Genomic DNA, 25,111 nt, shown 5'->3' with positions numbered 1-25,111 from the left:
GAAGCAGCCATCCGTTGCGAGTGTCCTGCTGGCTGTGGAAGCCACCAGTGCCCAGCTGAAGGCCAGGAGGGTCAGTTTGAACTATGGAAAGAAGAGCAATGTGGTTGGAAAAAGTGGAGGAAGGGATCCATCGCAGTGGAAGCCGCAGGCAGTGGCTGAATCTTTATTCCTTTTTAAAGATTTATTTATTTCAACAAAGAGTTATGGAGAGAGGGCTGTAAGCAAGAAAAAGAGTAAGAGAAAAAGAGAGAGAGATCTTCCTTCTATTGGTTCACCACACAGATGGCCACAATGATTGGGCAGGGATGGGCCAATCCCAAGAGCCAGGATCTCCTTTCAGGTCTCCCAAACCACCCTCTCAGGCACATTACCATGTAGCGTGATGGAAAATGGAACAACTGGGATGTGAACCTGTATCCATATGGAATATCAAAATTGAAGGTGGTGGTTTTACCTGCTATACCACAATGCCAACCCCAGTGGCTGAATCTTTAGGACTTTATTGTTTATAATGAGGAACTTGGGTTTGACACTAAGGTTGAAGAAAGACACTAGAAGGTTTTAAACAGAGGAGTAACAACTTCAATCAAGAGATTGGGAGGAGACTGTTGCAGACATGGTCAGGGTGATTTTGATTAACATGTGAAGGATATTTTGTATAATAGGAGTCAGGAGAGGAACTGATGGCTAATACATATGGGGGCGGTAGGAAGAAACCTTCCCTTCCTTTTCATCCTTCACACACACACACACATACACACAAAGTGAGTCTGTCAGTGACTAGAGAACCTCATTTCTCGGTCTACACCCAGCCTCAGATTGAGTGCTACTCTGGACAGTCATGTCTCATGCACCTGCTTCCAGTTGCCTGCAGTGCTGGTACTCATGCGGACTTGCCGTGTCTTCCTACCCTTTGTCATGCAATGGGTCATGTCATGAAACCTGAGCTGACAGGAGGCAGTGCCACCTGCCAGGACTGACACCACCTCTATCTCTGTCTCTCAGAACTGGCAGGGAGGTGACTGTTTACCCTGTGGCCTGCTCACTCCACTGTTACCTCCCTTTTCCTACTCACGCAGGGACCAAACCTTCCCCAGCCCTGTGAGCACTCAGGGAAGTGCACTACCGCAGTCACGGATGTAGAATGTTGGGCATCCTTGCAAGCATCCTAACAGTATGTTCAGAAATCCATGAGCTCTGCTAGTTCTGAGCAGAAAAACAGCTTAGCTTACTGGATTTTGGTAAATACAGGACTATAGTAAAAGGAAGCTAAAATTTTCATTCCTGAGGTTTTTGGAAGAGGATTTGAACTCTCAAAACCAGCCTCTGGGTGCCAATTCTAGGGCCGTGAGTAAACTCCAATTGCAGAAACAGGCATTTCATGCGGCAGTTGTATCCCATATGGGATTGCTTGGGTTTGACTTGACTCAGCATCTGATTCCAGCTTCCTGCTAATGTGCACCCTGGGAGGCAGCAGGGATGACTCAAACACTTGGGTCTCCATGCCCGTGTAGGACACCTGGCTTTGTTTTGGCCCAGCTATGGTTATTGTGGCCATTTGGAGAATGAACCAGCAGAGAGATCTTTGTCTCTCTGCCTTTAAAATACATCTTTAAAATAAATTTAAAAACTTTAAAGGCAAAATTTAAGCAAGCCTTGGGCCCGGCGGCGTGGCCTAGTGGGTAAAGTCCTCGCCTTAAACACGCCCCGGGATCCCATATGGGCGCCGGTTCTAATCCCAGCAGCTCCACTTCCCATCCAGCTCCCTGCTTGTGGCCTGGGAAAGCAGTCGAGGATGACCCAAACCTTTGGGACCCTGCACCCGCTTGGGAGACCTGGAAGAGGTTCCAGGTTCCTGGCATTGGATCAGCGCGTACCGGCCCGTTGCGGCTCACTTGGGGAGTGAAACATCGGATGGAAGATCTTCCTCTCTGTCTCTCCTCTTCTCTGTATATCTGGCTTTCCAATAACAATAAAATCTTTTAAAAAAAATTTGAGCAAGCCACAGAAGCAGCATACAAAGAGACTGTGCTAGCCAGAGGATTTCTTGAAACCTGTGTTGTTGCTTAATACTCATTAGTATCCCCTGCCCTTTATTAGCCGTACTCCAGTTTTCCAGATTCTTGTCTCTATATACATTCAAAAAGAAGAACAGGTACAGATTTGCTTCTGTCATCCATGGCAAGAGACATCACAACCCATTGTCAGGAACAATGAGAGAAGCTCTGGGTTCTAGAAACTACTCCTGTGGAGTAGAACACTTTATTAAAAGAACACATTTATTAAAAGAACACTTTTAATACAGGTAGTACTTGGGATAATTTAAGATGCTCTTAGAGTGTGAAACAGTTGTTAACATTAAAACAAGTCACCAGTCATGAAAGCCCAGTGGGTGGATGGTCGTTGGGAAGCCGAGGGGCCAGCCTAGAAGGAAGGTCAATGTTCACCCCTGGGTTCACCCTGACAGCCAGGTGGCATACAGAGGTACTTCCAAACATCTGAAACTCATGAAGAGTGGTTTTTTTTTTTTTCCACAATATATGTTTTCAGTGAACTCTTTGAAAATTCCTATTTATAAATGTAATTCAAAAAAATTATTGCCCTCAAATAAGCTTGAGTTATGTTTTCCATGAACTTTTTGGAGTAACCTTGTATTTATTCATGTAATGCCTTGCTATGGGATTTAGAGATGATCATTTTGGTTTTGCTACTGCTAATCTCGCCTTTGGAATTTCCTTTGGAGTCGCTGAGATAGCAGTATTAATCTGGTCTGTGAGATAAATTAGCTGTAGGACCTTCACATGCAGTAGCAGACAGAGCAGAGAGGAGTGAAAAGAATTGATTTTAATTAAGCAGAATGTCTTCAGCGGCTCCAGTCAGCTCCCGCCCACAGATTTTTGATGCTAAACATAGCCCCATCTAAAGCGCTGGCATCTTCATTCTGCGCCTAAACTTCAGTGAACAACAGCAGTGATGTGACAGTATGCGCTGGTGAAACAGAAACTTTGGAACCTTTCTCCTTCAGCCTCTTTGTCTGCAGTAGCTCTTAAGTACCTATATGTGGAACAGCGACTTCCAGTTCACATCAGGGAGTCAGGTCTTGTTCCTTTTTTTCCCCCCTGGACTCTTGTACAGGGTCCTCCAGCAGGACCAGAGGCAGGCCTCACACCCTTAAGGCTTTGCCTTTAGGATTTTGATATCATGTCTTTTGGGGTTATACACACACAGAGGTTGAGGGAAGTTTGGAACTTCTGCCCCTTAGTAGGTCATGCTGCCTACAGGGTACCCATGAAAGCCTGTACAGTAATGATGCATTTTATTAAATCGCAGATGATGACAATTATTATACTTTAAGTTACAAATACTTGAAAGGATTAAATTTAATTAATACATACTTTTTGTTGTTGTTATTTGAGAGGCAGAGAAACAAAGGCCTCCCATTCACTGATTCACTCCCAAATTACCTGGGAGCCAGGCCCACAATTGTGGCGTCTCACACCTGTGACAGGGACCCAAGCACTTGTGCCATCACCACTGCCTCGTAGGGTCTGCGTGTGTGAAAATCTAGAACAGGAAGTGAAGCTGGAACTCAGACCCAGGCACTCTGATACAAGACATGGGCATCCCAACTGTTGTCTTAACCTCTGTGCCAAGCAGCCATGCCCAAATATTTTTGAAGTATGGATTTTATGTTTCTGCGCTATAATTTTTGCTATCTTTAATACACTAAGATTACATATGATAGAAGTTGGACCTCTGTTGGTGGGGGCCTCACGGCCAGTACCATTCTGGAAGAGTTCACATAGCACATATCACTGCTGGCCTGACAAGTTTCTTACCTTGTGTGATCCATTCTTTTGCTTCATTGCATCCACATTTTTTTTAAATGCATCCATTGGGGGTATATTGAATCACTGATATCTAAAAACTATAGATCCATACCTTATCTGAAACTGCAGTGGTAGTTGTTTTGGAATTCAAGATTTTAACAAAGCTGTTGTAGAAAGGTAATATGATGCATCCACCGTACTACTATCTAACAGCCTCAGCAAGGTTTTTGGGTGGCATCTGAAATCAACAGCATGAGTATTTCTGCAGCGAATCATATGAATATTCACAGGAGGCAGGATCAGTGAGCACTGGACTAACCCCTGTCCGTAGACCAAGTGTTACCACTGAAAGAGATGGCTGCAATCTCCTAGTAAAAGCTTGTGTGTGCTTTTCATTTAGGACTTACACATGTGGATCTGGTTTTAAATTTTGGCCTCATTAATCCTGCCAATTTAGTTAAAACAATGTTGGCATGGATGTTTTGAGTAATCCATCTGAAAAGTAACATGAGATGTTTTTGCTGGAAGGACAAAGAGACCAGAATGATAGGCAGGCCATTTTTTGAAGAAGTGGCCGGGGAGCGAGGGGGATCAATGTCCATTCCTTTGGGTTTTGTAGTTACGTCATTTATCACATAGGATAACCAGAACAAAGCGGGTTTTTCTGCTTTCAGCCTTTTAAGTGAATCAAAGACAGGTGGCCAGAAGACTAGGCCTCGTTACCCTAATTACATCTTAGCCTCAGGGGCCTGGAGGATTTTAGGACAAGAAATGAGGTTGATGTTCTGGGGTGATAAACTTACTGTTGTCCTGGTCAGAAAATTTCCCTTCTGGCCCCGCACTTCTATGATATCATGCTATCTTCTAATTAAGTATATTGGCAGAAAGCATTTTAATATTTTATGAGCAAAGTAGCTGCATACAGCCGCCTGACAGGGAGCCAGTAATTATTCACTCTTTTGAAGATGTTCCCAGCACTAGCCAGCAGCCACTCACAACTCAGGATCTCTTTCCCCTGGGGGCCACCAGCAGAGCTGAAGGTTTCAGCTAAGTCAGGGAAAGGTAAGTCCCCGGCCAGGGAGGCGGGAGAGGTGGCGTCTCTTCTTTTGGGACTGCAGGACATGGCCCCTTACATCTGGAGCTTTTTGAATGCATGAGGGGCTTTTTGTTTATCTACTCATATCCTGTCACATGACCCGCATGATGAGGTTGCTACTGATAGTGGTTCACTATGGTCAAGAGTAATAACTGCAGAGGGGTAAGTTGGAACAAAGTGACACTGGAGTTAATAGAATGTCAAGGTATTGCAGAAGTCAATTTTGGTCAGAAGATTTTCTTAGATCTATGATCTTGGCTTTGTTAGACAACAGACAGAATTTACAGGAAGTTGGAATCTCTGTAACTTTAGTGAGAGACGTATGCAAGAAAGCAGAGTAGAAGGAATATGTTAGATTCCTGACCACATCAGTCTTAAACCATTTATGGCTGCCCCCAACCAGAACTTTCCTAAGCAATTAGAACTTTATCTTAGACATCATAGCTACTCAGTAAATGTGAATATCTGATCAAGTAAGAATATAGTCTTATGATGATCTATAAGAGGTGTAGAAATGTAGTTCATTTGCTGACTACACACACACACACACAGTGTTATGTGCTGAGCCGTGTCTCTTCCAAACTCTAATGTTGAAGTCCCAACCCCTAGAGAGTGCCACAGAATGTGAGCTTATTTGGAAATAATGTCTTTGCAGGGAAAGCTAATGTGGATTAGGTTATGAGGACAGGCCCTAACCGGACACACTGGAGCTCTTAAACAAGAGGAAGTCCATACACTTGCAGAGGGAAGATCGTGTGAAGACGTAGGGAGAAGAGGCCTGCTATAAGCCTGGATGGGAGTTTCAGAAGAAAGCAATGTGGCTCACACCTGGGTCTCAGATTCCTTGCCTCTAGTCATGTGACAATGTACACTTCTATGGTTTAGCCACCTGACCTGTGGCACTTCAGCATGGTGGCCCTAGCAGACTCCTACACCGAAGACTGAGGTGTGCATGTGGAACCTATGGGAGAATTCCACAGTATAGATCCCAATCTGTTAATCCAGCTACACTAAGCATTTTTCATTTCAGACAATGCCTCTCCTTGATGTCTTCCAATTTGAAAGATTGCTTTCCCCCCCCTTTTTAAAACATCTTGAATGTGTTCAGCTTCACTTCAAAAGCTTGCTGGAGAAGTTGGATACAATGCTTTGTCCACAAGTGAGATACTTCCTTGAAGTTACCACAGGTGGTCCTGCCCTCCCACAAATAATGGCAGGAATAATGTGGCAGGAGCTCTTAAATAGTGCTGTTCCTCTTCATGTCTCCTTCTTTGCTTTCCTTCCACTCAGAACAAGTTCAAGAGCACCTTGGCAGGAGAAGAGAGGTCACTGGGGCCAGCACATGGGATTTGTGGGCAGAGGGAAGGGCAGCAAGGAGGCATGCCTGAGAGCTCATAGACCTGCTCTCTGCCCCTTGAAGTGAGTAAATAAAGAGACCAAGACACAGACAAGCTCTCGTCCTTGGATGAGTGCCTTATCCTGAAAAGAATTTACCTGATAACAGAGATATACATACTATTTCACTGTAAAATCAATACAAATGAGTAAATAAGGCATAGGCTGTGGTATTGCTGGCATGAACTTGAGTGAAAGCTCAAATCCTGGCCCTTTCACTTCTATGAGCCAGCTCCCTGCTGCTGCACCTGGGAGAACAGCAGGTGATGATGGCCCATGTGCTTGGGCCCCTGCCACTTAAATGGAGACCAGGCTCCTGGTTTGACCAGACCCAGAACCAGGCCTTGTGGGGAGCAAACCAGAGACGGCAAAATCTCTATATCTTGCCTTCTGTCTCGATCTCACTGCCTTGCAAAATAAACAAACAAATAAATGAGTCTTCCTTCTGCCTTTGCAGAGCCAGAGCCACCAATGGCTTCGCTATTTTCCATGAGCTCTGGGGTCTGGGGTCTCATGTTGGTGGTTGTTGGAGCAGATGTGAGACTGTGAACATGTTTCAGTCACAAGGGCAGGTGGGGAGGCAGGAGGGAAAGGCCCAAGGTGTGCCTATGGACCAGATCTGTGGTCTCACACTTGTACTTGTTTCCTAGGTGAGCAGAGAGGTAAGGTCCCAGAACTGCACATGTGCCAGAGGACCAGGTCTTGGAACCCATCTATGAGCTTGGATTTCTGATGGGCAGGCAGAGCTCCAGGCCAGCATATCACCCAACCAGAAGACTGGGCTCAGTAAAACTTGACTGGAGAACCCATGTGCTCCTGGGCACATGGAATGTAGATTGCTCAGAGAAGTGGGTATGGGAATGTGAGGGAGGGAGGACTGCTGAGGGAGTATGTTGCAGATGAGGAGTGACTTCTGGGGGATTTCCACCTACAAAGCCACTGTACTTGCAAGTAAGTGAGGGGTTCTGAGAGCAGTTTGGATAGGGGAAGCTGGAAGACTTTTCTGGGTCAGATGATGCACCCGCACAAGAGGGAGACCTGAGTTGGGCAGGTTAGCATTGACCACCGCCAACTATCACCCACTGGTGCACACTAAAGCTAGGGCTGGCGGCCTATCTGGCAGGGCTTGATCACAGTACCTGCCAGTGAGTGACAAAACAGAAGACAAGTCACATTAGGCTGGGCCATAACACCAACCAGTATGTGAGAGAACCAGTCCTGGGAGCAGATTCTGTGGGGGAATACAGGGGCTCACCCCTTTGGAATTGTAATTGCTTAAGAGCTGGGGGTAGTGGCTGGTTGAGCTAGGTGTGACCATGACACCTCCAACATTCATGAGATTGGGAACAAGTCAGGCTGGTGCAGGCTGCAGTACCCACAGGTGCACCCAAGAAAAGGGTGTGGAGTGGACCAGGCCACAGCAGCCACCACCTCATACACAGGCTGAGACAGAGGGGGCAGACTATGCTAGGTAAGGGCCTAGCACCTGTTGGCACATGTGAGATCTGAGTCTGGGAGTGGGCCTAGTGGGGAAACTTTGGAAATTCCCTTGGTGGGCTATAGCTCTCGCTGGTAAATATGTGATTCAGGCCTAAGTGTTGGTCAAGATGAGCAAGGCGGCTCTAACTGTCGGCAAGTATGTGGGTTGGTTTTGGAAGGGGTTGGACTGGGCAGGGCTGGGCCAACATTAGTACACTGGCATGTGTAAGAGCCAGGCTGGAATGAAGTCATACTGGGCTAGGTTAGTAACACATCTATCAGTTTGCATGAGCCAGGGATGGGAGCAGAAGGGGCAGAGCTAGGCTGCAGCACCCCCACCAGTGAGAGTTGGGACTGGAGGTGGGCCGGGACAGGCAACTGTAGCATCCAATGGCAAAGGTCAAATTGGGGGATGGGTTATGCTGAGCTGGGTCAGAGCAACCATTGGCACTTGCAAGATCTGTGGCTGGGAATAGGCATGCTTGGGGAGCTAAGGGAACACCCTGGCTGGATTGTGGTTTCCACTGCTGAGTATGAGACCTGGAATGGGGGTGGTGATCTGGGATGGGCATGACTGTAGTGTCCCTTGATATGTTCATAACATTCACTGGAAGGTCTGAGAACCAGGATGGGGTACAGGACGGGCAAGGTTGGGCTGCAGCACCATCCAGGACTGGGCATTGGGTAGGTTGGCTAGGCTATAGCATTTACCAGCATGTGCTGAAACTGGGGCAGAACAGGCTAGGCCAGACTATAGCACCCGCCGGCTAATGCCAAGGTGAGGCAGGCCATGTCAGACTTTGCTATAGCACCCACAAGCACACATGAGACCTGAGGGTGGGATGTGAGCCTTTTAAGCAGGCAGCATGGGCCCTCTGCTGGGCCACTGCTCCCACTGGTGTGTGAACTGGGATCAGACCAGGTTGGGCAGGGCTGCAACACCTGTTGACCTGAATGTGAAGAGGGTTGGGGGAGAGCCAGTTTGGGCTAACGGACTGTATCACTGGGGCATGCATAAGCCAGAGTAAGTGTAGGCTGATTGGGCTTTGCTACAGCATCAGCTGGCAAGTGCTGGGACAGGGGGCAAATCCTGTCAAGCTAGGCTACAAAACCATTTGGAGAGTGCAAGATCCAGGACTGGGAGTGGGCCCAGTAGGGAAACTGCACTCTCTGATGGGTTGTAGCTCCCACTGGTGAGCAAAACAACTAGGGCTGGGGGCAGGCCTGGCTTGATACGCAGTGGCACCCACTGGCACGAGGGTGGACTGGATAGTGGGGTCAGTTGGGTTGAGCTAGGCTTCAATGCCCATTGACATGTAGGAGAGCTAAACGGGTTGTGGGACAGACTTGACCAGTCTGCTGAAAATACAGGCAAACACAGGAACCAAGGCTAGGGGCAAGCCTAGTGGGAGTTATTAGGGGTTACTTCAGTTCCTGCTGGTATACATGAGGGCCGAGTGTGGTGGGCAGGCTTGGGCTGGGCTGCAGCACCCATTTGTTTATGTAAGAGATGGGACTGGAAACAGAACCGAACCAACAATACCAGTGTGTGCATAGGCTGATGTGGGTGACTGACAGAGCTGGACCCCGTACTGACAAAGCACCTACAAGAGTCATGTCTGGAATCAATTCAGATGAGGTTTCTTTCAGGATACACCCCTCCCCCACCAACTGAATCGCTGGACTCAGAACTCCAACCATGGGGAGAATTGTAGGATCTGTGGTCTGACTGTAGAGTGCATGTGTCAGAGCTGGGCTTCCTCAGTGGCTCAGATAGAACAGTGGATGTCATACCCAGATGTACGTGGAGGCTATGGCATTCCATTGGGGGCCTGCAGAGGACATCTGGTATCATAGCAGAGTTCAGAAGATAGAACAAATTAGACAACTACCCCAGCCACGTGTTGACAGCAAATACCTGGGCAAATAGAAACTCTAAGGTGGACTATGTCAGCCAATGGATCTTGGTAGGATTTCCTCATCCTTGGATTGGGGAGATTGACAGCATCTCAGAACTATCGAAGCAACTTGATCAGTACCCTGAAGAGCCTGGAAGTTTTCTGCCCTTTGTGATTCCGCCTTGATGGCTTGGCTGGGGGCTGTGTGGATAACAGGTCTGACACCCAGCAGGACATGTGGCGGGTCACGTAGGCAGACCACTCCTCAGGAAGGAAGTACCTGGTGTTTGATAAGATCCACTACCCTATAGCTCATCAATTTGTACTTTTTAAAAGTTGCTAGTTTCTAACCCACCAATAGAAGCTTGCTAGATCATGACTGTATAATTAATAGCCTGAAATGTATAAAAACTGGGGGGCTTGGGTTCTCGGGGTCTCTCGCTCGGGCACTTGCTGTTTGCTAGCCCTTCGGATCCGGCAGCGGCTGCCCCTCCCCCGCCCAGCCATGCTGGGCCTGGAAGACCACCCGGTCTTCCAGGTGGCTGGAAGACCTGGGCTGATCTGAATAAACCACTTTTATGCCTTAGCACCAACTTCAGACTTGATGATTATCTGGGGATTTCAAGAACCGGCACAACAACCCTTGAAGCGTGCTCTACACTGGGGACTCTGGGATGACATTGGGTGGCCTTCCCCATCCTTGTGTATTGAGATGATTGGAAGGCTGGGTGTGGCTTCTCTCCTTATCTCCTACCTCTCCCAGATACAGGAAGAAGAAAAAGAAAATTTGGAAACAATGCTCTCATGCAGTTTCCCCTAGTTTTTGGCCCTTCTCACCCTAATTAATTACGTAAACATCATCGAAAATAAAATTTTAATAAGATAAATACATAAAAGGCCGAGGGAAACTCGTAGCTGCAAGCCAAGAGGGACCTAAGCATGAGAGTAAAGCAGTAAGCATGCCTTGGAATCCCGTGGCTCACTAGCAGAGATGGAGCTTGGGGGAGGAGCTTCAGCCCTCTGGCAGCTTGGACAAAGATAAATTCTATTAGTGCTGCAGTTCCCAGTGTCTGTGAAGTAGGAACTGACCAAATGCCTGGGGCAGGCACAACTGTTCATGACATTGAAGACAGAGAGAAATCCTCATCTTGGTGGCGTTCTCAGATTAGATTGTTTCTCACATTCCTTGTCTGTTCAGTATGAACCAGTGGCATAATGTTAAGATTCATTTTGCCAAAAGCAGATTCATGGAGTTGGCAGGGGGAGAAGCGCTAATGCAATCAGCGTTTAGTGCAGGATCAAAGGGAGTATATACAGAAAAGAAAACCATTTCGTAGTTACATAATACTATTAAATTTATCAGGAAGTTTTAGGAAATGTTCGTATTCCACTTTTATTTTGGATTGACGGGATCACAGAGATTTAACACTGCCAGGGACTTCGGTAGCCAAGCCCCTTGTTTTTATCCAGATGGCAAAACTCAGACTCAGAGAATGAAGCCTCCATGGCGATCAGGAGTGGAGCAGGAGCTGGGGTATATGTAGTGTTTGCCTCCCAGTGTGATGCGCTTAGACATCAAAGGATGCTTAAAAGCCCAAGCTTGAACTCCTGCTTTCAGAGGTCATTAAAATGTTGCTTGTAAAAGTGCTTGCTTTGGGGGGCACTGAGCATGTACAGAGAGGTATCTGTGGAAGGCAGTGGCTTTTATCTGTGCCTGTCTTCTGTTATGTTTTACCTGTTCACGTGCAAGAGATCTGTTTTTCCTAATGGCCTTACTCGGTTACCAGGGTTCATTATTCTGTTACCAGTGTTATTTGCAAACACTATCTTTGGTTGCCAGTGAATGAATTTGTGTAGATGTAAGAGCATTTATTCATTTGTTATTTACCAGGTTGGAGAGCAATGGAGGTTTTTTTTTTCTTTTTTTTTTTAATGACCCATTCCTTTATGAAAGAATGATTTTCAGCTTGATCTTTCTTTTGGAGAACTCAAAATGGTATCTTTGCTGTATCTTTGTGGTATCTTTGAGAAGCAAGAATTCAGAAGATTTGATCCTTGTTAAAAAAAAAAATCCAATACACTTTACAGCTTAAAAACAGAATTAGATAAAGTGCAGGAAATACTAAATTATCTCAAATCAAGTATCCCTTTAATTGGTGACAATTATTTTATAAATGCACGTTTGGAGAAGGATTCAGGCGATTTACCCTTACAGTATTTGAGTGGAGTAGAATTCTAGCACTTTCAAAAATGGCAATAAGGTGATCTCTTTTTCCTCCTGAATTTTGCTGCTAGTGTTTTTGATCTCCAAAGCTGCAGGTTAATAAAAGGGATAGGGCCTACTACTTCTAGCTGTCACCTTGCAGTTCCAAAATCTGGACCTCTCTCTTCACTGGATATGCTGCCTATGTCGCTAAGGATGCCAAAGGAATTTCCTAGCAGATGGGTGCTCCCTCCATTGTACACAGAGAATGAAGAAGAATTGCATAGGACAAGTAACAGATCTGGAGGTGCTGATATTTGACTGAGTGCTAGTGTCTGTTTTTAGTACCCAGCTCCAGTTCAGCAGCTGTATCTCATTCTAATCGCGTGCTATCCAAAAAGGAATATACAATATGGTAGAAAAGAAACATGTACACCTTTAGAACATCAGTGGAAGTGGTTGCTGTGTTTGAGGCTTAGGCAGGGTGTTTGTCAAGGTTCTGATTTTAGCATTTTAGGATAAATAAACGTAGACAGAAAAGTGAAATTTGGTTCTCGCTGCTTTTTCTTATGTCACTCAAATTTCCTACACTTTGAACTGTTGATATGATCTCCTTCTTGGCAATTTTACATCAGTCCCAAATTCTTCCCAGACTCAAGTTATATTGCTTAAGTCTTCACCTAAAAAAGATAAAAGGCTGTAGTACCCAGTGAGAGCTGGAATGAGTGTGCGCCAGTCGGGCTAGGCATCACTACCTGCCAGCAAGTGCCAAGATTAGGGGATGATCATGTCAGTACGGGTAGCAGCACCCACCAGCACACACAAGATCTGTTGCTGGGGATGGATCTGGTAGGGGAAATAGGGGAACATCCCAACTAGGCAGAGCTTCCACTGGTGAACATGAGAGTTGGGGCTGAGAGCAGGCTAGACTAGACTAGGCTGTAACACCTGTTGGCATATGTATGAGCTGCATTTGGGATGGGCTGATCAGGGCCAGTCCACAGCAGACACTGGCATGAGTGAGAACCAGGACAGGGTATAGGCCAGAGAAGTTTGGACTGAAATGCCTGTCAGTTCACATGCAGACTGTGTATGGGCCTGGCTGGGTTAAGCTGCTGCACCTACCAGCGAGAGCTGGGATTGGAGGCAGACTAGGCTAAGCCAGGCTGTAGCACCTGCTGGTGAATGCCAACACTGGAGGCAGGCCTTCTCAGACTAAATGGCAGCATCTGCTGGCACACATAAGACCCAAGGCTGGGAGTTGACCTGTTAGGGAAACTTTGGGAACTGGCTTGTTGGACTGCTGTTTCCAATGGTGAGTGTGAGAGTTGGGTCTGGAGGCATCCAGGCTGGGCTAGGATGCTGCACTTGCTAGCTTTTATGAGAGACAGAATGGGTGTTGGCCAGCCAAGCTAGGCCGCAACACCAGCTTGCAAGTGTCAGGACTGGATGTGAGTCATGTCAGGCTTGCCTACAGTATCCCTTGGCAAACATAAGATATGAGGCTGGGGACAGGGTTGGCAGGAGAACTGTGGGCACTCCCCTGCTAGTTTGTGCCTATCGCTGGTGAGCACAAGAACCAGGGCTGGGTGCGGGCCAGGCTGGATAGGTGGAGGCACCTGTTGGTAAACATGAGGACTGGGTCTGGGAGCAGACCTGGCTGAGCTAAGATTGGGGTGTGCATGAGAGCTGGATGGGCTGTGGGCTTGGCCAGACTAGGCCATAGCAGAGGATGGCATGTGCAAAAACTAAGACTGGGGTGGGTCTGATAGGGGTTAATAGGGGTTGTCCTGCTAGGCTGCAACACCCGCTGGTGTGTGTGAGGACTGGGTCTGTGGTGGGTGGCTGGGCTGGACTGCAGCACTTGTTGGTTCATTGACCAAAATCTATAGCCACCAATATGTGCATTGGCTGGTGCAGGTGACACACTGAATCTGACCCTGCATTGGCTGGTGCACACAACAGTTGAGTGTGAGGTCACCCCAGGTGAGGTTTCTTGGGGGATTCCCCAACTAGACCACTGGACTCAGACCCTGGCCACAGGGAAAATCACAGGATGTGTGATCTGACCCTTAGAGTGCATGTATCTGGACTGGGCCTCGTCAGTTGCTAGTACCCATGCAGTGGACTCCTAGCATGTCCAGGTGCACATGGGGGATAAGACAGCGAGCATATCTAGGCCTGCAGGGGACATCAGCTGCCTCGTCAGAGGTTGGAAAGCGGAACAGGTTGGACAATTCTCCTGGCCAAGCTTTGCAGCATGCTCTTGAGTCTGTGAATGCACTAAAGTGGACGTTGTCAACCAACAGACCCTGGAAAGATTTTCTCAACCCTGGGACAATGAAATCAACAGCTTCTCAGAAAACAAATAAACGAACAAACAAACAACAACAAAAAAGCAAATTAATACTCTCATAACATTATTCCCCACATTGGGGTCACTAAGACATCATTAGAGATCACCCCCATCCCTGGGTGCTGATGTAGTTTGACAGCAAGGAGCAGCTCTATCCACTGACTCTCCTGTGGGCACAGGAGGAAACAAAAACCTGAAACATTTGTCCCACCCTCCTTCCTCCAAAGCTGACCCTCGCCACCCTAATCAGAGGCCCACATGGAGGTATATCCCTCGTAAGCAATATTAAAGAGAAAATAAAAAAATTTTAAAAATGTATTTGTTGAGGCCTGAATATCTGTCAGATGCTGTGTGTTTTTTTTTTTTTTTTTTTTTTTTTTATTGTAGTAGCTTGGTCCTGGCATGGTAACCTAGCAGCTAAAGTCCTCACCTTGCATACACTAGGATCCCAAATAGGTGCCTATTCTAATCCTAGCAGCCCTGCTTCCCATCCAGCTCCCTGCTTGTGGCCTGGGAAAGCAGTCAAGGACGGCCCAAAACCCTTGGGACCCTGCACCAGCATGGGAGGCCTGCCTGAAAGAGGCTCCTGGCTCCTGCCTTCAGATCGACTCAGCTTTGGCCGTTGTGGCCACTTTGGAAGTGAATCATCAATGGAAGATCTCTGTCTCTCCTCCTCTCTGTATGTCTGAATTTCAAAAAAAAAAAAAAAAAAATTAAAAAGTAGCAATTTGTAACAAGAATTCATTTAAAAGATTATTTATAAACAGTGATAAATTTATGAGAACAGTAACTAAAAAAGAAATCAGTTTTTGTAATAACTGTAAATACATAAAATGTGCCAAATCAGGCATAGAGCAAAAAGAAATGGAAACTATTAGGTTTGAATAATTACAGAATATTATTTCTTGAAATAGTTAGAATCCTTATTAAATTGCTTTTAGTTTAAAAAATGTACTCAAATATCCCTGAGAGTTCAAGGCAGATAATTCTGAATAATACGAGATATCAAAAATCTCATCTTTTTCATTTCTGCTTCTCTGGTCCTTAGCGTAGGGTCTACATAGAAATGTTGCCAATGTTTAATGCATTCGTTCAGCTAAAAGGATTCTGGATCCTTTATGAATTTGGAACACTTGCCTTACTCGCTGATCCAGTGCTCACAAAGGCCTGTCTGGCATTTATTTGCCTTGTAGCAGGGAAAAACTGTAAGTGATCATTCTGTTCTCTTTGTATTATTTATAGGGATATTTTGCACCATTTCCCTCTGCACGTACGCTGCCAGTATCTCGTACGATTTGAACCGGCTCCCGAAGCTGATTTATAGCCTGCCTGATGACGTAGAACATGGCTACAGCTGGTCTATCTTCTGTGCCTGGTGCAGTTTGGGCTTCATCGTGGCAGCAGGAGGTCTCTGCATCGCTTATCCATTTATCAGCCGGACCAAGATCGCACATCTAAAGTCTGGCCGGGACTCCACAGTATGACTGTGTCTGCACGCAGGGCCCCGCCACCATGCGGGCAGCTCCTGCAGGGAGCAGAGAGGAGTTCGTGTGGGGATTCCAAGCACAAAGCCGTCTTCTCCATCCCCAAGGGTCGCCTGCCAGGCCTTTCTGGATGACTGCTATAAAAATCTTGCAAAACCTCCCAACTTTGCTAAGGACAAGACTACTGTGGATTCAAGTGCTTTAATGACTATGCTTTGACAGTGAGAAATCAAGAGCAGTGCCATGGAACATTCCTGAGCAGAGGGGGGGAACAAAAAAGGAAACCGCACTGGAAAGATTTGTATGACTTCCACTTGGTTCAGAAAGTTTGTATATAACGGTTACCTGAGAATCATTTCTATTTGCAGAAGGATTCAGAACAAAGCAAAGTATAATTTTCTTGTCATTGTACCATGCTTGTTCAATTTTAACGCAGCATCTTTGGAACTTGTCCTAATGGGGTCTCGTGTCAGCATCCAGTCTCTGTGCGTTTGTGGATGTTCCTCGTCACAGGAAGATTTCTTCTGTTGCCTTATTATTTTTTTAATTGAAACCTCTCCTCTGTCTTTGTACTGGAATCAAAATAATAAGAAAAACAGATCAACCGTACAAGAGTTAATCCGTGACACTATGCAGTATGGTTTGAAGTCCTGTGGTTCGAATTCTGTCTCTTTGTGTTAACTGGATTTCTGCATTAAATGACTGCCCCTTGGTAACGTGGGTGTGTTTTCCTGCGTCTGTGAGCTACGTTGACAAGCCTGCCTAGCCACGGGGGACAGCTGAGAACTCTGTTGTTTTAATGACATTCTTTTTAAGGCAATTTACTTCATTTCAGTTAAATTGATCTTAATTTTCTGTAGCAACCACACACTCACGATGGACAAAAGATGTCATTGTCAGACTCATTTTAAGTTGTACTATAGTTTCTGTCTTTGTCTCTCTCTCTCTTTTTACCATGTGCCTGGTATTACAGCACTTTCATAAGTTCGTGACAAGTGGAATTAGAAGGGAAGTTTATGTTGGTGCAAAAATTTTGAAAAATTTGGAGGATACATGACTTCTGCCCTTGGACTCAGACGTCTTGGGCCTAGTGATTTGTCGGTGCTGGCTACAGATTAGAATCACCTGATGAATCCTCCCACTGCACGGAGACCGGGCCCCACCCAGCCATGTCACTCAGAATGGCTACAGCTGAGCTGTTATTTTCTTTTTCTTGTGGTTAACAAGAACCCAATCACTTGAGCCATCAGCACTGCCCCCAGGGTCTGTATCAGCAGGAATTTAGAGTCAGGAGCTGGAGTTGAGGATTAAACTCAGCTGTCTTAATTTCTGCGCTAAATACCCCCTCCCCCCTCCTCTCCTCTCCTGCTCTTCCTTTTTCTAAAAACTAATTTAGTACTCTTCAAAGGAAAGTGGTCATTTATGCCCTCTCCCAGTCTCCCCCAAGAACAGTCTGCCTTCCCAGTGGCAGCACCTGGGTATAGTCGGATGAGCGGTTGGACAGAGGCTTGCTGGAGCCGGTGGCTACCCAAGCCCTTTCCCTGTGCTTCTGGGTGGAGCTGAGGCTTGTGGGTATATTCACTGTCAATCTCGCAGGCCTGCTTGATAGGCTGCTCTTCTTGGATGCAATCAGAGAGGTAGGGAAAGGGGCCATTGTTTCTGTTTATGACTTATGTGGGAAATTCTCCAAGCCACAGAGCTCTTCCTTTGAAGTCTTCTTTTAAAGATCCCCGTTGAAGATGTCAAGACTCTTGAACATTCCTATTCCAGCCGCCAAAGCAGTGTCTGAGTGAGTAACTTTTGAAGTTTCTGAGATGTTTCCTGGGGGTTTCAGGTGAAAAAGGAAGAAAGCCCGCCGGTGGTGTAGGTTGAAGGGTTCACACACCAGAAAGGTTTGCTCCGAAGCCGAAGCCAGGCGAGTTCACTTCGGGTTCCTTGCGTGAGCTGGCCACAACCAAGCCTTCTCCCCTCCCTTCCCAGCCTGAGTGAGCTTGGAGCGGGGAGTGCTTTGTCTGGCCAAGCTTCCTAGCCCTGTTCACTGTCACCGAAGGATAAGACATGTTGCCAGCGTTGTGGTCGTCATGGGGCGTTTGGCTGCCATTCCTTGTCCTTTTCCTGGGGATGTTTTCTTAATTGACTTGTGAATGAAGAGTAATTGACATGTCCGCACACTCCTGTGCAGGACAGAATAATTTACTGAGATTCTTTGTTCTCTGCAGGTTCTTTCTGCCCCCACTCTATTTCTGTATGTCTTTGCCTTAGGGGATTTTGCTGGGCAGGCAGCAGAGGCGCTGGGGTCCTCCAAGTGAGGATTTAGAAGGTCCAAAATGGCAGGCTAGCAGAAGAATTTCACAGGCAAGAAGCACTCAAGGGCATCCCAGAGATGGGAAAGAGACTAGGAAGGCTGTCACGTGATTGCCGCTCAGCCCCCTGGATGTATCTTGGCATCAGGGAATACGGGGACTGTTGGTACAGCCAGTGGCTTTCACTGCCCAGAGGCCATAACCACTGGGCTGGAAGAGACCAGAGACCAAGTCCTGGAGCATTAGGCTTCTCAGCAGGAATGGTGCTGAGCCTTGGAGATCAAAATCTCCTTGAGACAGTCACAGGTACGTGAGCCCTGCTTTGATGAGCCTTGTCATTGGTTTGCTGCAGTGAGAGAAGCATGACCCTCACCCTGTGCCCCATTCCTCTTTCTTTTCACCCCAACAGAAGGAGGGGCTGGGGCATTGGTAGTCAGGCTTTCCCCGGATATGGGAGACCTCATAGATGATAAAGCCCCTGTGAAATTCTTAATATCTTTCAACAGATACCATTTGGATGCCCAAGATATGCATGATTGTAGGCACTTGGGAAATATGAGTGAAGCAAGCAGATCGAGGTGCTTACCCTTGTGAAGGTTACATCCTAATAAAGTGTGGTCTAGTATAACCAAAAAATGGAAGTCACTTTTTCTGGCTCTAAATAATTTCATAAACCTGTAATTAAAGTAATTCAAGGTTGTTAGGAGAAGTTTCTGGCTCAGGCATTTGGCCTAACATTCAAGAAGCTGGTTTGGATGTGTGGATTTCACCTTGGAGTGTGTGGTTCCATCCCTGGCTCTGACTTCTGACTGCAGCTTCCAGCTAATGCAGACCTGGCGAGACAGTGGTCCTGGCTACAATCAGTGGGTCCCCGCCACCCCTGGAGGGAGTTCCCCACACCTGGCTCCAGCCCCAGCTGTTGTGGGGATATGGGATATGAACCAGTGGATGAGAGCTCTGTCAGTATCTGTTCATCTTGGTCTCTCAAACTAAGAACCACCATAGTCCCATTAGTTGCACAATTCACTTGACAGCATTCTTTCTCTTTATTTGAGGTTATCCTCAGCAAAGTAAAAAGCACATCGTTACCTTGAGGGCGAGGCGTTGCCACTTGAACATTTCACTTTTGCAACTTAAGTCTGAAAAAATCCTAAGTGCGCTGCATAGGTGAGCTGCAGGGCGTGAACGGAGGCTGGCAGAGTGGGCACTCGGGCAAAGGGAGGCCCATGAGCCTGCTTCAACCATCCGATGGAGAGTAGTGCGTCTGGGATGTTTACTCCTCATGGACACTGCTCCCCCCCCACCGCTGGTCTCTGCTCAGGCTCTCAGTTCAGGACACTTGCTTGCTCTGATTTTTCCTCAGTCTCGGCTTCAAGGCATCCCTCCTGGAGGTCCTCCGTGAACATGAACGTGTTACATAGCTTTGACTCCTGTCCGGATCAGTTATACTGCACGTGCGTGCTAACTTAACCATCTACCAGGAACCACATCGTTGATTTTTCCTAGGATTCCTGCCTGTTGATACTTTCTCTGCATACTGCCTAGCACACAGTAGGCACTCTGAAATCTGTGAAATCAGTGAAAGTGTCAGAGTCATGCGTGAAATCCCTCTTCCCTAGCTAAAACTAACTCCCTTGGCAGTATTCTTTGGGCTATTAAAAACAGCCAGTAGGATGAGACTAATTGGGAAAAGGAGATAGCTTGGCAAGCAAGTGAGCCTCATTAGAATAATTAAAGACACTATTAGCCCAAACTAACCTGGATATAACTTGGAATGTGTTATGAACTAAGTACTATGGAACATTTATTTGATGGCTCAAACATTAAGTTAGCAACCTCAATATGGCTCAGCACCTACACTTGCAGCTTTCTCATTTTTGTGTGGTTGTATTTTAAATCTCTAGTTGAAATTCTGAAAGGAATGCTTAGGAATGACTTCCTTGGAATGCAAATCGCTATACTGACCAAGAACTCTTAAAAATCGCATTTAGACCTCTCAGGAGCCTTGTCCTTTGACCAGAAGGAGATGAAATTCTCCATGCTGCAGGGCAGTCATAAAGGCTGGCAGATGCTCAGGGCATCCATTGCGTACTGGGGAAATGGCCATCCAATTTATTCCTCTCAATATGCAACTTGTGTTTCATTAGCCTTTAAAGTAAGAATTTTAATTGTTTGAAACCCTATCAGAGTCTGTCTGCCTGAAGCCTCTACAAGAAAATGATTTGCTGTAAAATATTTTTTTCTGTCTTTGTCTCCTATTTTTCTCTGCTTTGCCACTCATGGCAAAATATTGCCTGCTCTGGATATGGCACCATGTGGTCTCTCTCAGATCTGTAAGTGAATACTTTTGCAGGCAGAAATGAGAGAGGTTTCTGGATACAGGGTCCAGGAGAGAAGGGAAAGTGGTGCAGGTGAGTGGTAACAAAGGCTGTTCACTATAAGGACAATGAATTTTAACCTAGGAATAAAAAGCCACATAGGGTTTAAAGCATAATAATGTGTTCTGATTTTTACTTTGAGACTAGCTTCTGACTGAAGGTGGAGAAGCCAGTGGGGGCAAAATGGATGTTGCTGGAATCCAGCACACAAGAGATGTCTTGGACTGAGTGGATGGTGATTGTAGCAATCAGCATTTCGTAACTAAAGAAAAGGGGGAGGATCTGGTGTGATAGCCTAGCAGCTAAATCCTTACCTTGCGTTCTCCGGGATCCTGAATGCACTGGTGTCCTGGCTGTTCTACTTCTCATCCAGCTCCTTGTTTGTGGCCTGGGCAGTTGAGGATGGCTCAAAGCCTTGGGACCCTGTATTCGTATGGGAGACCCGGAAGAAGCTCCTGACTTTGGATGGTTCACATCCACCATTGTGGCCACTTGCGGAGTGAACCAGCAGGTGTAAGATCTTTCCCTCTGTCTCTCCTTCTCTGTAAATCTGACTTTCCAATAAAAATTTTTAAAAATATAATAATAAATCTTTTTTTTTTTAAAAAAAAAGAGGGGCAGTGACTATGTCACAAGTAAGGTTTTTTAGCTCATGGTTTGAAGGTTCACAGTCTAAATTGAAGCCCCCATACCCCAAGCGTTGGTTTGACATCCAGTAGGGCTGGAGGTGGCAAGCACAGAGCCCACACGGAGAGGGGATCCCATGAGGAGTCAGAAAGCAGAATAGGTGGGATTCGCTCTGGCTAGTGTACTCAACTCCCTCCCCAGAACTGTCAGCAGAGAGCTCAGCCCTCCCAAAGGACCTCCCACTAGTGTGCGAGGCAGATGGAGTTTCCACCGTGGGTACCATCAGGCGACAATGCTGAGGTTCCACTGTCTGCGTTGATTCAGGAGCTACACAGCAGCAGCAGTGATGAAGATGGGGGGGAAGTAGGCGGATACGTCTTAGAGATGACATTGACAGCACTGTAAGCTGGATGGGAGAAGAGGAGGGATGATGCCTAAGGAAATTTTTAGATTAGTCCACTGACTAAGGCACTATGGTTCTTATGCAAAAAGAGGATGGAATAATTTTAAATAAGAGGAAAAATGCAAACTTGGTAAATTCAGTGTAACACAGAACAGCATTGACTGAGTGGTGACAGGGATTGGAGCCTAAGGATTGGAGCTTGGTCCAATGGCCTCAAGGCTCTTTTGCTCTGATTGATCCAATTTCTAGCCAATTCCTCTTTGATTTCTTGTTTACCAGAAGCTGCCCATGCTTGGGCTGGAAGTAAAATTCAGAGTGGACTCTTGAACAGAAACTCAAAACGTGCCAGTTAAAGTGTAGGGGGAAGGAGTGTAGTGCCAGTGCGTGGATGATTGGGAGAGAATGGGAAAGGCAGATGCCGCAGAGTGGCCAGCACCTGACAGAACTGCTCTTCCCTCTCAGAGCTCTCCGAGAGACTCTCCAACTCCAGCTGCATCCCAGGGCTGGCAGTTCTGTGATGCATGCAAGGTGCACACAGACCAGTGTGTGCTGATCTGCCTCACTGTTGCTGACTGCTCACCCCGTGGACTTGAGGGCAGATTGTGGGTGCACCCTACCCTCAGCCTCCTTGGGAAGCCCGTTGAGACACATTCCTTCAACTGCTGCCATCAAGAATTCCCACTGGGAATTCTGCACATGCATGCATTGGTAGAAACCTCTCAATGACAGTTTCCTGGGGTCTGCGCTCAATCTTGACAGGAAGGGCTCGGGCTCCATTGGATGTGCTCCAGGAACACAATGGGCTCCTCACCATCTTAGCCAGAGGTCAAGCTCAGGGTGTGTTGTGTTGTCCTTGAATCATAAGCCGCTTGTTAGTTCTATCCTCATGGCTTTGCTTGTCACTTTGGTTGTGATAAACATAGCAAATACTTGCTCTAGAAATTTGGCCTTGCTTGAACTGAACTTCTCTCACACATGCTTTCAATCACCATTGATAAAATACTATACAGCTCATCACACTGGTTGAGTCAGTTAATCCTAGGAGTTTAAAAAGACCTGAATCTATTCGTGAGTTTTTGTTATTTCTTTCCTCAGCCCAGTTTTCCTGCTTGTTTTATACTGGGTTGGATGCTGCAGACAACAACAACAACAACAACAACATGAAGCCCCATTCTTTAAAAAAGTCTGATTCCAAGATGGTGACAGTAGAGTTGCATGACATCAACTGCTAGGTCTCCTTCATTCTTGCAGATAGAAGTGAGAAATGGAAAGTGAAACTCAGCTTCTCCACGTCCTCTCCCGTTCTGTCTTGGGCAGTGTGGAGCCTGAGTCCCTGGGCTGACTGCCACCCCGTCTTTTCAGGCGATATTCCAGGTCTTGCCCTTTACATACATGTCTTGTTGTTACTGCTCCTATTTTGTGAATGGAAAAGCTAAGTTTCCTAGAAGTCGAATCACCTTCTCTAAGTGGCGGAACCTGTTGGTTTCTAGCTTGCTCCCTTCCCATATTCCAGCCCAGCACCCAAGTGAGCTACCCGACACCCAGAGGCTACATCAGTGATAACCATATCTGAGGCTCATTGTAAGATTTTATACAGAAAGGTTTGCATCTCTACCCCACCCCCGCATCTTTCATGATTTCCCTTAGAAGTTACAGCTCTGTCGATTTTAATCAAGCTGCTATATTTTTGAAACCAGAGAAGAATGCCAGGCCTGTTTTTATAAGCACAGACTCTTTCCTTACATGACTGACCTTCAGGAGACCCTGGAGTCTGCAGTAGCCTAAAGCTATGACAGCACTTTTTAATTACCTTCTTGGCACTGCCCCCAAAGAACATGATGAGAAAGTCTCCTGTCACCAGGGCTGCTCAATAATTAATATTTAAGTGGGTAGGTCCTCTTTGTCCTGTAAACGCATCCCTGATGGCTTTTTTTTTAATTGTTAAATGAAAGCAATTATTCAAAAAGTGAGTTTGTACAGCCTTGTGGTTAGAGAGAGAATAGCAAGTCAGAGACATGTGACTATTCGTGTTTGCTTTGTGACTGGATGTGTGGGCTTGAAGGTCAGTCATCTCGTCGGCTCCTCTCTGGAGACATCTGGGCACTGACAGGCTTTCCAAGGATGCTGACAATAACCTGCCATTTCTAAAGCCTGAAAAACCTTTTGTACACCCCTAAACACTTCCTTCTGCAAGTTATGTACAAGCTAATCTAAAAATCATAGCTTATTTAATGCATCTGATGTTGAGTTCAGACAAGGATGCCTTTCAAGCTTCTTATTACACGTCACTGAGAGCAGCACTTCATCTTCTGCTTTTTCTTTCAAAGATTGGTTATCGTGCAGTGAATTAGAAAAATCAAAAATCCCCAACACAGTTATGGAGGTAGATGGAAGCTGTGGTTTTCATGCCCATTGACAACAGGGAATTTAAAATATATATATTTTACTTAAATGGTAGAATTACAGAAAGGAGAGACAAAGGGAAAGATCTTCTATCTGCTGGTTCACTCCCCAAATGGCTGCAATGGTCGGAGCTGAGCTGATCTGAAGCTAAGAGCTGGGAGCTTCTTCCAGGTCTCCCATGCACGTACAGGGTCCCAAGGCTTTGGGCAATCCTTTGCTGCCTTCTCAGGCCAGAATCAGGGATGGAAGGTGGAGCAGCTCATATATGAACTGGAACCTGTATGGGATGCCGGCACTTGGAGGTGGAGGATTAGCCAGTAGAGCCACCAAGCAGCACCTGGCAATAGGGGATTAACCCAAGCTCTTTTAGCCAGCTCCTGGCAGGTGATCTCCCTGGGCAACTGAGCTAGCCTGATTTTGAGGCTGCTCCAAGTGAATGGAATCCTTGAATGTGTCAATGGAACACTGGCCTCTCCTCTATATGCCTTGGCTGTGTCTCCAGTAAATTACCATTGTGCCCACATGTTTCACACATGAAAGGGACTTGGGAATTGAAACTAAACCAGCTACGAAACATAATCTGAGGAGATAACACGCATGTAATTAATGCAGTATTGACTCAAAGGATGAGCCAGTTTCTAAACAAAGAATGCTCCAAATAAAGTAACACTTTGAAGCATGCTCACAAGAGTGGGGAGCTGCTTGCAGGAGGAATGAAGGGAAAGTGAAGGAGGGATGGTGAACGCAAGGGAAAGGCATGTGGAGCTCCGTGGAGACCCGCGGAGCCGTGCCGCATGAACAGAGCTCTCACAACCTCTCCAAAGACGCGGCTAGTGTGGAGCCAGAGGAGTAAGAATGAAGAGGGTCAAGAGGAAATTAAGGGCAATTTCAATATTTTTTAAAGCGACCAGCCTGCAGGTCTGTGATACGCCTACCCAATCAAGAAGGTGTCACAGCAAATGTCAAGCTTTTACCTGGTAACGATTGAGCAGCTGGCTCTGTGCTGCATGATTCCATACATTCCAATGGCACTGAGACAAAAAAGAAAAAAGAAATCTTCCCTCGGGGAAAGAAAAGCTTTAGCTTTTTCGACTGTGACATTGGAATGCATGCATTTGGTCCAAGTGACAGGGAACTTGGTTTTGCATTCTAGCCGTTTCTGGTTGCGTTCACTCGATGGGCAGATGACTATGGGGAGTAGCTTGTTTGGGCTCTGAGGGGCATGGACTACATGGTAAGCTAACTGTGTGCTCAAG

At 46.4% G+C, this 25,111-nt stretch overlaps 1 protein-coding gene across 8 annotated transcripts in view; it reads left to right on the top strand.

Moving 5' to 3' along the window:
* The window catches only part of TMEM178A (transmembrane protein 178A), a 203,539-nt gene extending 187,084 nt beyond the window's left edge, over positions 1–16,455 (top strand). For all 8 annotated transcript variants that reach the window (XM_058668037.1, XM_058668031.1, XM_058668036.1 and 5 more), the window contains one exon: positions 15,500–16,455. In XM_058668037.1, coding sequence (XP_058524020.1) covers positions 15,500–15,741 — 242 coding nt within the window. In that variant the 3' untranslated portion in view covers positions 15,742–16,455. The remainder of the gene's footprint in view (positions 1–15,499) is intronic.
* The last annotated feature ends 8,656 nt before the right edge of the window (positions 16,456–25,111 follow it).

This window comes from Ochotona princeps, chromosome 8 (assembly GCF_030435755.1).
Source record: "Ochotona princeps isolate mOchPri1 chromosome 8, mOchPri1.hap1, whole genome shotgun sequence".
NCBI classification, from domain to species: Eukaryota; Metazoa; Chordata; class Mammalia; order Lagomorpha; family Ochotonidae; genus Ochotona; species Ochotona princeps.
Note: the sequence above shows the minus strand (reverse complement) of the source record. Positions and strands in the feature narration are given on the sequence as shown.